The 12,769-nt window shown below is 30.8% G+C and overlaps 3 protein-coding genes across 3 annotated transcripts; 1 reads left to right on the plus strand and 2 right to left on the minus strand.

The window, feature by feature from the left end:
- Window positions 1–364: 364 nt before the first annotated feature.
- LOC107605958 (glycolipid transfer protein 3) lies at window positions 365–2,322 on the plus strand. The gene is made up of 6 exons (XM_021106315.2): window positions 365–963; window positions 1,075–1,130; window positions 1,232–1,362; window positions 1,492–1,627; window positions 1,775–1,918; window positions 2,012–2,322. The coding sequence occupies exons 1-6, from the start codon at window positions 768–770 to the stop codon at window positions 2,045–2,047; spliced, it is 699 nt and encodes a 232-aa protein (XP_020961974.1). The 5' UTR covers window positions 365–767; the 3' UTR covers window positions 2,048–2,322.
- A 1,157-nt stretch (window positions 2,323–3,479) lies between these two features.
- On the minus strand, window positions 3,480–5,510 carry LOC107607726 (endoglucanase 25-like). The gene is made up of 5 exons (XM_016309646.3): window positions 5,176–5,510; window positions 4,768–5,075; window positions 3,976–4,452; window positions 3,754–3,883; window positions 3,480–3,667 (listed from the first exon to the last, which is right to left on the minus strand). The coding sequence occupies exons 1-5, from the start codon at window positions 5,477–5,479 to the stop codon at window positions 3,480–3,482; spliced, it is 1,407 nt and encodes a 468-aa protein (XP_016165132.2). The 5' UTR covers window positions 5,480–5,510.
- A 4,157-nt stretch (window positions 5,511–9,667) lies between these two features.
- On the minus strand, window positions 9,668–11,654 carry LOC107608290 (pathogen-related protein). The gene is made up of 4 exons (XM_016310127.3): window positions 11,392–11,654; window positions 11,185–11,317; window positions 10,420–10,724; window positions 9,668–9,985 (listed from the first exon to the last, which is right to left on the minus strand). The coding sequence occupies exons 1-4, from the start codon at window positions 11,518–11,520 to the stop codon at window positions 9,842–9,844; spliced, it is 711 nt and encodes a 236-aa protein (XP_016165613.2). The 5' UTR covers window positions 11,521–11,654; the 3' UTR covers window positions 9,668–9,841.
- Between the last annotated feature and the right edge of the window lie 1,115 nt (window positions 11,655–12,769).

Raw genomic sequence — 12,769 nt, forward strand, 5'->3', positions numbered from 1 at the left:
TTTTTATACTTACAACATTCACATAAGGCACATAATAGCTAAACTCTATTCTGTAATAGTTGCAATTCAGAACAATAACCATCAATGCAATTGTTGATCTCAGCCATTAATTTAATTTATTTAAACTCAAAAGATACTAATCAATAATCATGGAATATCTTAGGCTCCCAAAATACTAGCAGACCCAATCATTAAAGTATATCATAGTACTGCTCCCAAGGCCCAATAATGAAGCTAATTACTTAACACAAATAGCAAGATCAAGCATGTATAATATCCAAGCAGCACATGGTAGTTCATCACAGACGGTTAGATTGTAAAGCCCTTGTCTATTTCAAGTATGGGACCTACATGGACTTGATTTATTCAGATAACGTTTTATTGTTTTCTTTAACATAAGGTTAGATGATAAACCCAAGGTCAAATATAATGTCACAATCAAATAGTTCATTGGAGATTAAAAAAAAATTTTGATAGCTCAAGAGTTTTATTACCATAGAAATTAAAAGAACAATGATGTAACTAGATGTGTAGAACAACAATTTAATAATTGATGGCACAGCAAGATTAGTTTAGTTCTTCTATTTCCAGCAACTTGTGATCAAAATATAGGAAGCTTCATTGCTATTCATCTCTCTTTCTCTCTCTCTTTCTATCTATCTATTTCCATATGCATATAAAGTATTTGATAAAAGTCCAAGCTTAGTTTTATATATATAAGAGAGAAGAGGAAGAGGGACAAGGAAGGAACATAGCATAGGTGAGAGATGAAGAGGAAAAGGGATATGGAGAAGAAGAGTTCAGAGATAAGCTCTGCCATTGAAGAGTTATCTATGATGGTTGTTGTTAAACCTTCTGCAGTTGGAGGGAATCATGAACATCATGAAGATGGTGCTTCTGCTACAGAACAAATCCCTACAAAGCCTTTTCTATCTATATGTCACTTGGTTCTACAAGTTCTTGGTTGGTTTATCACTCTCTTTGTTTTCCCAAAAACATGAATAGTAGGAATGTGATGTAGCAACTAACACACACATTGTCCTTTTGCTTTTTTTTTTTTTTATGCTCTTGTAGATAAGATAGGGCCAACCATGGCTGTCTTGAGACAAGACATTCACCAGAATATTAAGGTAAAAATAGTCAATGCTTAACCTTGAAAGGAGGGAAAATCTGTTACTGTATGGTAACTTTTGGCACTATCTAAACTGTTTTAAGTTCTTTTTCACTGCAGAGATTGGAATTGATGTATGAATCAAACCCATCATTGAATTCAAATTTGGTTGAGATGTTGAAATTAGAAGCTAGTAAAGGCACTGCAAGGAAGAGGTGTAGTTGTAGTAAAGCCCTTGTTTGGCTCACAAGGTTAGCAACTACAAAATTTGCATAATCAGCTCATAAGATTGTTCAGGAAAAGAAAAAGGGTCAATTAATTTACTTGCTTTCGATATTTTAAGTTGCGTAAGTTTTACTTAGAGAGGTGGCACTCTGCAGATCCCTTGATTTTGCCATGGCTCTGTTACAGTCACTTGCAAAAGATCCTAACAAGAGTATGGAACAAGTAGTTGAAGAATCTTATGCTGCAACTTTGACTCCATGGCATGGATGGATTTCCTCAGCTGCTTTTAGAGTAATAATTTCCATTTGTTCAATCAAAATTTTTCTTTTATGATTCTAGTTGGATTCCACAGGCTACCCTTCAATCATATAAAAGCTTGCAATTGCATAGTTTATCATGGTGGCTAAACTTGATAGAAATGACACTATTTATTTGCAGGTGGCTATAAAACTAGTCCCGGATCGCAAAACTTTCATGAATCTCCTTAGAGAAAAAGATGAAACTTGTGAGGCCCTAAAGGAGAAAATGCAGATGTTGGTTTCTTTGCTTGTTCCTTTTCTTGAAGATATCCATTGTATTCTAGTAAGCCTCAATTTTCACTCTTGGTAACATATTGTTCATATCATAGTGATACCAATTTTAGTGTTAGGTGCTTACAAATATTTATTTTTGCAGAAAGTGTATAACTTGGACAGGCTGAAGTCAACCTGAAGTCAAATAAGAATCAAGAATCCATGTATAGTTTATCTTTATCATGTAAATGGCTTGTACAGTGAAATTTGTATCCAAACAACTCTGTAGTTGCAAGTTTGCAAAAGGCTGATTAGCATAGAAAGTTTTAACAAATTATACATCAAAGTTTTGTTAGTTGAGTTTGAATCCCAATCTATTTGCTTGGTGGATCCAATTTAAGGCTATGCTACGTCCAAAAGGGGCAAACTTGATTAGTTTAAAATTTAAATGATACGTGTCAAAATTTGTACACACAAGAGAAGAGTGAATTGTCTTATTTAAGGCTGTGTTTGGTTGCTGTCTATGTCCATCTTGGACATGGATACTGTGCCATATGTTTATTATTAGTTTAGTAAGACATAAATTTTTAGAAAGACACACTCACGTACAAAATACATGTATTTAGTATCTTGCTAGAAAGTTGACACAGATATTAGACATGAGACATAGTTTTTTATTACAATTTTATCCTTTCAAAATTTTTAAAATTCTACTTTCTACTCTCATCACCTTGATCACCAACAACTTCTTCCTTATTGGAGGTAAAATTGGCTTTTAATGATAAATGTGTATATATCTACTAGTGTTATAACAACCAAACAGACTACATGTATTCATGTATATCTATGTTTGCGTTCATGTATGTCTGTGTCTGCATTTTTATTGTTCTGAGATAATAAGCAAATATAGCCTTAATATACATGGAAAGGATTAAGTTACAGTTTAATATGCATGTTTGACAAATTAAGTCCCATACAAATTTTATTGTAAGATAATTAGGCCCACAAAAAATATTAAAAAGCTCTCCATTGGTGAATATCTTATTTATAAAATCTTTTGCTCTGTTCTTCTCACAAGATTGGACGTGAAATTTAAACTAAGATCAAAAGATTGATGTAAAAATGAAACCAATTTGATCAAACATAGTATAGCAAACGGAGAAGTTCAAAATGAATCCTTCAAGCCACTTGAGTTATCAGAAAGTGCAATAAGTGCTGCAACTAAACCAGCATTGCTTGCTATGTTTGGCTCAGTGAACCTTGAATTGTTCCTTTGATCTATGAAACCATCATGCATGTCTGGCCCTCCCACCATGGCTCCAACAAGAACTTGCAGATTCGGATCCTTCGAGTTGAGCCATTTCTTGCCACCATCACAACTATAATGCTTCTTATCATCCCATGGAATTGATGCACTTCTGTGATGAACATGCACTGGAAATTTGTCACCATATCCCACTAAGTAACTCATCTTCAAAGGATTCTGTCCCAATATGTAGTTAACCTGAGGAGCAAGTAACACAAGGAATCAACATTATAGTATAGTTTTTTTTAGAATTAGGCTATTATAAATGGAAAGTGTTACATGAAAAACATAATTAGAATATTTGTACTCTTTTTTCTATGATCATTTAATAGGAATTTGCCTGAGAACTAGCAAATTCGCGAAGCATAGCCACCGAAAACACATTACTCTTGCATTTTGCACCAGAGAACTTGAGATGATGAAGATAATCACTATACAATTTACTGAGGAATGATGCTGTTGCAGCATACTCTAGTAATGGCCCATTATCATCTTTCATGATAATCAATCCACCTACAATTATCATGAATCATATAAATAGATAATGAACACTAATTACACACATGAAAATCTATTGATAGAGCAGCTTTAGAATTTACCAGGTGTCCTGCTAAAATCATTGAACAGCAAAGAGCACATGAGGGAGTGTGTTGAGTTTGATGAGAGCCTCAAAGCATGTTCATACAATCCTCCGGGATCACGAAAGTATCGAATTCTTGTTAGCAAAACCTGCCAAGAATCCAAGATCAGTTAAGAGAGGGAACTACATTAGAATTTCAAGTGCAAGTAGTTTAGTCCTACATCAGTTAATTTTAGATTACCGCGACTGCATTGAGCTTGTTGTTCCAATCAAAGGCTCCATTATCAAAATCTGATTCATTGCTCTTGGCAGATTTAAAAGTCTCAGTAGCATAATCAAGATAAGTTAAGTTTCCAGTAGCAAGAAACAACCATGTTCCTCCCCATGCCAATTCATCTTTGTAACTTGATGATTTGTAGAAATCTCTTGCTTGTTTTCCACATGCATCAACCATTGTGTAAGTTCCTTGCTTCTTTGGATCTTCACTTGTGACTAACTTGTGTAGAGTTTCTGCTGCTTTGACTAGTTTCTTTGAGTATTCTGTGTCATTTTTTAATACCATAGATGATGCAGATAATGCTGCAACAATTTCACCTCCTAAATCTGAAGCAGAACTGTCACAAATTGAAACTGGTCTTGCATAATCCATGTCTTCAGGTCTTTGCCAGCAGCTTATATCATTTTTTGGCTCTCCCTTATCACTAATGGTATTTCCAACCTAATCAAATAGAAGGTGGAAAAAAAAAGTAAATTAAATTTTTGGTTATGTAAAATCAGCAATTCACAATTTTGGTTCACAAATTTCCAAATGTGAAACTAGTCCTACTCCTATTGGTCAACTTCAATGAGTACAGTATAACTACAATCATCCAATCATATTTGTTCTTTTAAATAACGGTGGTTAAATGTAAAAGGTAGTTATTTTTGCTTATGTGGTGTTACATAATTGGATCCAAGTATAAAACTGTTTTATACTGATAGTATATCAAAATTAACTTCAAGAAACAATGATACAAATTTAATATAAGTTTACCTGAGAGTATATTGTAAGGTTGGATTTAGATGTTGAAGTTGGGAGAATGAACACCTTAAGGAGATAGTCACTTCCCCATCTGATTATGTCTCTAACATGTTGAAGCTCACCAAGATCAGCATATTTACTATGATATTCCATCACACTCCAACTCAACAAGGTTGTAGTATAAGCTGTGGTGAAAGTAAATTTAATGTTATTGCCAGAGTCATAGAATCCACCAACAAGATCAGTATCTGCTGATTTTCCATCGCCTAATCCTGAATCGCCTCGAAATTTCACTGGGCTGTTCTTCGGATAGTGTCCAGCTTCAAAGACAAAAAGTTAAAAATTAAAAACATAATGATCTGAAGAAAATATGTTACACAAAGAGAAGTAGTGTAGTGTAGTATAGTATAGTACTAGTACATTTTTGTGCATCATAAAAAGTTAGAGCATGGTTAATTGCGAGTTTGAAATTGATTGAAGTTCCTTGATGCTTGTTCTTATGGGGTAAAAAGTGCAGGATTAGAACCAATGCTATGATGGCAAGAATGATTGTTAATGAAACAAGAAGGAAATTACGGAATTGGTCCTTATCAGTGATAACAAGATTGTAGTGATAATATTTTTGGTAGTGAGAATGAGAAGGGAAAGGTTGATAGGCAGAGGAAGAATCTGAAAGTGAATGAGTATATGTAAGAGGCAGCTTCTCTAACTCAAAAGTTGCCATACTTGGTTGAAGATGAAGATGGATTTACATAGTATATGGTATTGATTGATATTCATAATTCATAATATGGGTTGATATTCCAAAGCATAGGTTTGTCTTTGTTCTAAGTTTGCCGTCCAAAAAGAGGAGAATTGTGTTAGGCTTAATCTAATATAAAATTTGTTCTACCCTTAATTTCTAATTAACGAAAAAATATTTGTATAGTCCTCTTAGATGATTTTGGTTTCTACTTTTAGTATGAAATCCATTTAACATTTTTCTTGTGAGTTGTGACTATCCATTTAGTATTGGTTACTAACTACAGTAATTTTTATATGTAAGTTCCCATCTTGTACTTCATTAATCATTATACTACACATAACGCATGCATGATTTGGTAACAAAGGAGGAAGGTTTCCTTAAAAGGGGACGGCATCACTGGTAGGGATGGCAAAATTTTTCGAGGCACGGAAATTTTTGCAGAAACCATTTCAAATGGAAATCTGACTGTAAAAAATGTTTTTTTCGGGGATGGAAATAAGATAAAATTCTCTTGAAGCAGGTGTGGGGACCCAAGTAAGAATTTCTGCTCCGTCTTTGCTAATCCCTAAAATTCATAAATTTATTTAAGGCGAGTGCTACGGTGCTGAAACAAAATTTTTTCAACACCTACTGAAATGAGGTGGTGACAAAAAGAGTTGGACACGTATTGGTATTATTGTTGCAGGAGGAGACACAAATTACAGAACAGCAATAGTAGCAGGAATTGTATTGGAAATATTAAGTAGTTATTAATAATTAAATAAAGATAACCTTTTTTATTGGTTTTTGTTGTCATTGGACATGAACATGCTATTTTCATTTTGTAGTTGGACCAAGTTATTCCAAAAGTGAACCATTAATCAATAATAATAATAATAATAATAATAATAATAATAATAATAATAATAATAATAATAATAATAATATTTGGATATGGCATGATATTTAGAGCATGTAGTAGTTATTTGTAGTTTTGTATATGAAAATTAAATAGGACCACGATAATACTATCATAGTAATAATGAATTAAAATTATAAATTCCAGTAAAATAAATAATAATAATAATAATAATAATAAAATCTTAAATTCTTCTATTATTTTATCTTTTTTTTTTTACAAATTCATTAAACCTTAAAACACAAATTTCTAATTAAGAAATTAATTTTATTATAAAAGATAAATCACATAATTTAAGTATATATATAAAAGTCTAAAATAAAATAAAGAAAGTTAATAAAAAAATAATAAACAAATTAAAAAAAATGTGTTCGAAAAATTATAAACTCTAGCTGCTAAATCCTAAACCCCCTAAATTTTCGACAACAAACTCTAAGCTTTAACCCTCGATCCAAAATCTCTAAATCCTAACTCAAATCTTATACTATAAACACTAAACTACAAACCTAAATAAAAAATACTAAATAAATAACCTTTAACTATAAATGCTAACTCATAAATTCAAAATTATAAATCACACTTTCTATTTTATCAACAATAAACACTAATTTCTTAACCCTAAATTCTAAATAATATCATACATAGTAAAATATTAATAAAGATATTTTGTATCATTTTTTTAATTAAAAATACTAAAATTTTAATATTTATTGTATACAATCTTTTAAATTAAAAAATTTCTACTAAAACCTAATATTTCAAAATGTCAAATCTAATATTGTAATGAGTAAACGAGTTTCTAATTTTTATGTGAGGATAATTTTGTTTCAAAGGATTTATTAAATAATATTAAAGTTAATCTAAAATCTTCTTCTATTGTTTAGCTAGTAGTCATAAAATTATTTATAGATGTACACCTATAATTTTCATAAATTGCATTCTTTTTTTTTTTTGGCCATGCAAATTAAATTATGTGAATAGACTAACATACATTAACATAGAATAGACATATAACTAATTTTTATTCAGGATATATATATAATTTTAGCCTTCAATCAATTTATTAATATGAATTATCGTTGTTTTTAAATCCTATATATATTCTTCTTTTAGTTTTATTTTCTTAAAAATTTACTATTCTTTTAAACTTTGAATGACTCATTAATTACTTTGTATTTATTATGCTCTTCAATTTTTTAATAAAAAAAGAAAATATTAAAATTATCAAATCACAAAATACTAGCAAAAATAAATTTTTTAATTTAAAAGATTATATACAATAAATATTAAAGTTTTAGTATTTTTAATTAAAAAAGTGATACAAAATATTTTTATTAATATTTTATTATGTATGATATTATTTAGGATTTAGAGTTAAGAAATTAATATTTATTGTTAATAGAATAAAAAGTGTGATTTATACTTTAGAATTTATGAATTAGCAATTTATGGTTAAAGGTTATTTATTTAGTATTTTTTATTTAGATTTGTAGTTTAAAATTTATGGTATAAGATTTGAGTTAGGATTTAGGGATTTTGGATTGGGGGTTAAGGTTTAGAGTTTGTTGTTGAGAATTTAGGAATTAGAATTTAGCAGTTAGGGTTTATGATTTTTCGAACATATTTTTCTCAATTTATTTATTTTTTAATTAATTTTATTTAATTTATTTTATACTTTCATACATATGCTTAAATTATGTGATTTATTTTTTACAATAAAAATAATTTCTTAATTAAGAAATTATGTTTTAAGGTTTAATAAATTTGTAAAAAAATAAAATAATAGAAAGATTTAGAATTTAATTATTATTATTATTATTATTATTATTATTATTATTATTATTATTATTATTATTATTATTATTATTATTATTATTTATTTTACTGGAATTTATAATTTTAATTCATTATTACTATGATAACATTATCGTGATCCTATTTGATTTTTATGTACAAAACTACAAATAACTACTCCTACATGTTCTAAATATCATGTCATATCCAAATATTATTATTATTATTATTATTATTATTATTATTATTATTATTATTATGGCCCAAAATAATTTTTTTATCAATAATTCATTTTTCAAATAACTGGCTCCAACTAATAATAATAATAATAATAATAATAATAATAAATATTATTAATATTTATTATTATTATTATTATTATTATTATTATTATTATTATTATTATTATTATTATTATGGCCTAAAATAATTTTTTATCAACTATTCATTTTTCAAATAACTGGGTTCAACTATAAAATAAAATCAGCATGTCCATGTCTAATGATAACAAAAACCAATAAAAAAATTATCTTTATTATACTATTAACAAATACTTCCAACAAAATTCCTGTACCACCGTGCTACTCTGCGTTTGTGTCTGCTCCTGCAACAACAACACTAACACGTGTCTAACTCTCTTTATCACCATCTCATTTCAATAGGTGTTGAAAAAATTTTGTTTCAGCACCATAGCATAATCCTTTATTTAATTGTTCTTAATAATTTATTTCTCATTTATGAATTTTTAGTCCTTTCACATGCCCCATATATATATATATATATATATAGAAGAATTCTAAATTTCTAATCCTCATTTACATAACTCTTCTTTAATTTAGAGATCTTAGTGTCGTTCATACTTCATCCAACCTCTTTGCAGCCAACCTCTCGTCACATTCTTTTCTCATCGCACCGTCAACCCTCCCCACGCCGTTCTCTCTGTTTGCGGCGTTCTTTCTCCTTTCTGAAGTGCGTCTGTTCTCCTCTTTATTGCTGCATCCCACATCTCGTCCACTGTTCTATGTTCTGTCTAGCCGTCGCATCTGCCCACCGTGTCGGTTCAAAAGAAGTCTTCGTCTGTCGTTTAGTGTTTTTGTATAAAATTTTACCATTTTTGTATAAGATGAATATCTTGCAACTCTATTATCAAAAGCTTATTCATAATTTTGGCTTACTCAAGTAATATGTGTAGCCTTTAAAGTGTTTTGTATCTTCAAACAAATCTATGCAAACCCAAAAAGAATTAGCCCTTTAATTTCTCTCTAATTTGTTAATTGTAGAATTAGAAAAAGAAAAAATTTCACATATATTATTCTTAGGTTGAAAATATATATCATATATGTAGGTACTTATTATTATTATTATTGTTGGATTGGTCAAGTAGTTAATTCGTTCGTCTACTTAAAGTAAGTCTCAAAAATTTAAATTTTGCTTTGTGTATGCATTAACTTATTAACTAACAACAAACTCTTAAATAGAGTTTTGATCATACCAAATTAGTCATTCAACTACTGGATTTGAGAGATATCATAGGGAAAAACATAATAAATAGGCACTACAATAGCACAAGAACCTTTATTTGCCTGTAACCCTTTATTACAATCTAAGTCTTAAGGTTAGGGTTGTGCAGCTTGTGCTATATCTATTCCTTAGCCAGTGTTCCTAAGTACAGGACAGCTTGAAATAGCATCTTCACCACTTGCATCAATGGCAGGACCTTTCACGAGTCCACCAAGGAGTTCAGCAGGATCATAAAAGAACTCCACCTTCACTATCTTCGAGGCCTCATCCAACTGTAACCATAACAAAAACCATGACTTACTAAAAATTGAATTTATTCCATAAATGTATGGAAAGCATAGTATTAATAATAAGTGTTAACATCAAAGCAATGCTATATATGTTGCTGCATACAGTTAGATTCAGATTCTTAATTGAAGCAAATATCTTTCTAAATTCTAATGCTCTTTCTTTTGGTTGTCCATGGTATACTCCAATTCCATAAGTCAAGGACTAATCTATCACAGATCTAAGCTTTATTTAAAGGTCTACCGTTGGTCGATGGATTGCTGTCTGCATAAGGCGAGATTCGACCCTTGACACTTGTTTAAGCGGACGAGTGAGCTGACTACTCGACCATCCCAAACTGGTTTTCTAATGTTCTTTCTAATATCATGCATATATGGATATTACTTTCGAAAATGGAGGAAGCAATGATATAATATACCGTGAAAATGGCGATTCCAAAAAGTTCAACTTTTTGACCAGTTGGGGCATGGCCTTTGAAAGGACCCTCCATGAATCCCCAGTGTCTGAACTTGTAAATAATAACGGGTGGTCCAGAATAGACATGAAGAATCTCCAGAGCAAAACCACGTGGGAAAGTGGTGGTGAAAATTTTGTGAGATGAATCTGCTGTTTCTTCATTTGGGTCGTATACCCTTAGTTCTTGTGGCATCGATGTTTGCAGCAGTGCATTATACCCACCACCTCCAAGCTTCTTATTCTCTTCCAACGTCATAGCATTCCTTCCTATCACCATTAATTCTCAAAAGCTTAAGAACAACTTTTCACTTTCAAGTTATAATCTGTCCAAACTTTAGAATAAATAATTTCGTGACATGATATCAGAACTAATATTCCAACCAATATAAGGCGAAAATGGAGATATGCTAATTCCTTATTGCGTGAAGTGTGGTATTAGACGATAGTTTAGTTAAATATGTCAAATCTTTTAACAATTCTCAATCATCAATTTTACAAACACTGGCACGCGAGTTTATGAGTTTATAATACATGGTTAGATATATAACATGCTGAAAAGTGAAAATTCACACACAATTATTTTTATGTAAAGTTAATAATTGAAAATCGTTAAATGATAATTTAACTAAATATATGTCCAATCATTTAACAATTTTTAACTATCAACTTTACGAAAACAAGCGCATGTGAGTCTCTGCCGTATAATACATGGTTAACTTATTATTACCATTGAGGCTGAAGGTGTATTTCTGTGGGTCTAGTGATCTGTATTGATTTACATCAAGTTTATGGAAAATTTCCATTTCCCAATTCTTGACTAGAGTCTGCACCTGCTCTTCAAGAGATCCAGGAGCCCATTCCTGCAATCAAGAATATAAATACTAGTGTATTATATATATTACTTAGTAGTAGTTATTCTAAAATGTGGGGGTACCTTGGTTCTGCCCTCTTCAAAAAGCTTGTTGACAGCATCATAATTAGGAGGGGCACCAAATCTCCATTTGGTGTTCTTCTCTTGCTCTTGATGCAAAAACGTGCGGTATTTGTCCTCTGATGAACCCATCAATCTCTTGCTGCCATATAACTCAATATCTTATTAGCTTTGTGATGATATCTATATACATAATTGAAGAGGAGGTAAGATGACTTTTCATACTTATTCCCAGCAGAAAGCAATGGCTTTATTATTATATTGTAATAATGAGGAAAATAATATCATGGTTAATTTTATAGGAGAGAATAATGCCACAATAACTATAATGGACAATTGCTCTTAATCATGTGGCAGTAGTTTGTTTGATTTTTCAAGTGGTGATAGATGAGTGGTAAGGCCATACGTATCTATGAAATAAAAAATGACAATTACTTAATTGTTACAAAATTTCTAGCACATCTTGAAAATTCTTTATTAAGCTTAGTCATCAATTTTAAAGCTTCCAATGTACTTCATGATTCTTCTAGTATGGAGGTGATGAGTGCAACTTCCATTCAATTCCAATTCAATTTGATTTTGAACTTCTTTAATGTTCTAGTATATTGTAGTTGTGCTATTCTTTTGAATGTTCTTCAAAACTCTTCAAGCTTCCAATATGTTAGCTTCTAGCAATATCTAGCCAATTGATGATTATTGTATTCAACTCAAACTTTGCTTCTTCAATTCTCTAACCATGTTTCATAAAGATTCTAGTCCATGCAAGTTGATTTAAAATTTTAATCAACATACACTAGTTAATTAGTTTAGTATCTTGAATTATTTTGAAATCTTTTGAAAGTTGAGTTTGTGTGTTATTGGTTACTATTTTAGTATCCTATTAGTGATTTGATTTAAGTGAAATTATTATCTATTTTGTCCGTTCCTCATATTTTATAGGAAAATATTTGTTTGTCATATTTGTATATAAATGTTAAAATGAACTATTTAAATTTTTTCAGAAATTATTTTTTATATGGAACTCTTTTGGATATATTTGCTGAATATTGGTGAAAGACGTATTTTATCAAGGTATGAGTGTTAGACTCATCAACATGTCAGGGGCGTGGTGCCTGAGCCCATCAGTGGCGTGTCAGTCCCCGGTCAACACGCAGAGGACGTGGTGATGTGGCGGTCAGGAACAGGTGGCAGTACCTTGTTAACACGCGAGGAGTGTGTGTGTTGCCTTGAAATTCGTGAAGCATTGTAGGTTTGTGGTGAGTTCCGATGATGCAGCAGCCTAGTCTGCATGCAGGGAACAATCTCCCACTCCGGTAACCAGCGGCCAGCCCATTAAGCTCTATATATTAAAGTTTCTCCCCATTCCCTTCATGCATGTTGT

Source organism: Arachis ipaensis, chromosome B7 (genome assembly GCF_059453495.1).
Source record: "Arachis ipaensis isolate K30076 ecotype BB chromosome B7, ASM5945349v1, whole genome shotgun sequence".
NCBI classification, from domain to species: Eukaryota; Viridiplantae; Streptophyta; class Magnoliopsida; order Fabales; family Fabaceae; genus Arachis; species Arachis ipaensis.

What these genes read in the sequence shown, in the direction of transcription:
- LOC107605958 (XM_021106315.2), top strand. Translation starts at nt 768, where the DNA reads ATGAAGAGGAAAAGGGATATGGAGAAGAAGAGTTCAGAGATAAGCTCT. An exon ending in ACATTCACCAGAATATTAAG is followed by an intron (nt 1,131 to 1,231) that starts GTAAAAATAGTC and finishes TTTTCACTGCAG; the next exon opens with AGATTGGAATTGATGTATGA. An exon ending in AAGATATCCATTGTATTCTA is followed by an intron (nt 1,919 to 2,011) that starts GTAAGCCTCAAT and finishes TTATTTTTGCAG; the next exon opens with AAAGTGTATAACTTGGACAG.
- LOC107607726 (XM_016309646.3), bottom strand. Translation starts at nt 5,479, where the DNA reads ATGGCAACTTTTGAGTTAGAGAAGCTGCCTCTTACATATACTCATTCA. An exon ending in TTTTTATGATGCACAAAAAT is followed by an intron (nt 5,076 to 5,175) that starts GTACTAGTACTA and finishes TTGTCTTTGAAG; the next exon opens with CTGGACACTATCCGAAGAAC. An exon ending in TGATTTTAGCAGGACACCTG is followed by an intron (nt 3,668 to 3,753) that starts GTAAATTCTAAA and finishes TGATAATTGTAG; the next exon opens with GTGGATTGATTATCATGAAA.
- LOC107608290 (XM_016310127.3), bottom strand. Translation starts at nt 11,520, where the DNA reads ATGGGTTCATCAGAGGACAAATACCGCACGTTTTTGCATCAAGAGCAA. An exon ending in ATACACCTTCAGCCTCAATG is followed by an intron (nt 10,725 to 11,184) that starts GTAATAATAAGT and finishes TAATGGTGATAG; the next exon opens with GAAGGAATGCTATGACGTTG. An exon ending in TTGGAATCGCCATTTTCACG is followed by an intron (nt 9,986 to 10,419) that starts GTATATTATATC and finishes TTATGGTTACAG; the next exon opens with TTGGATGAGGCCTCGAAGAT.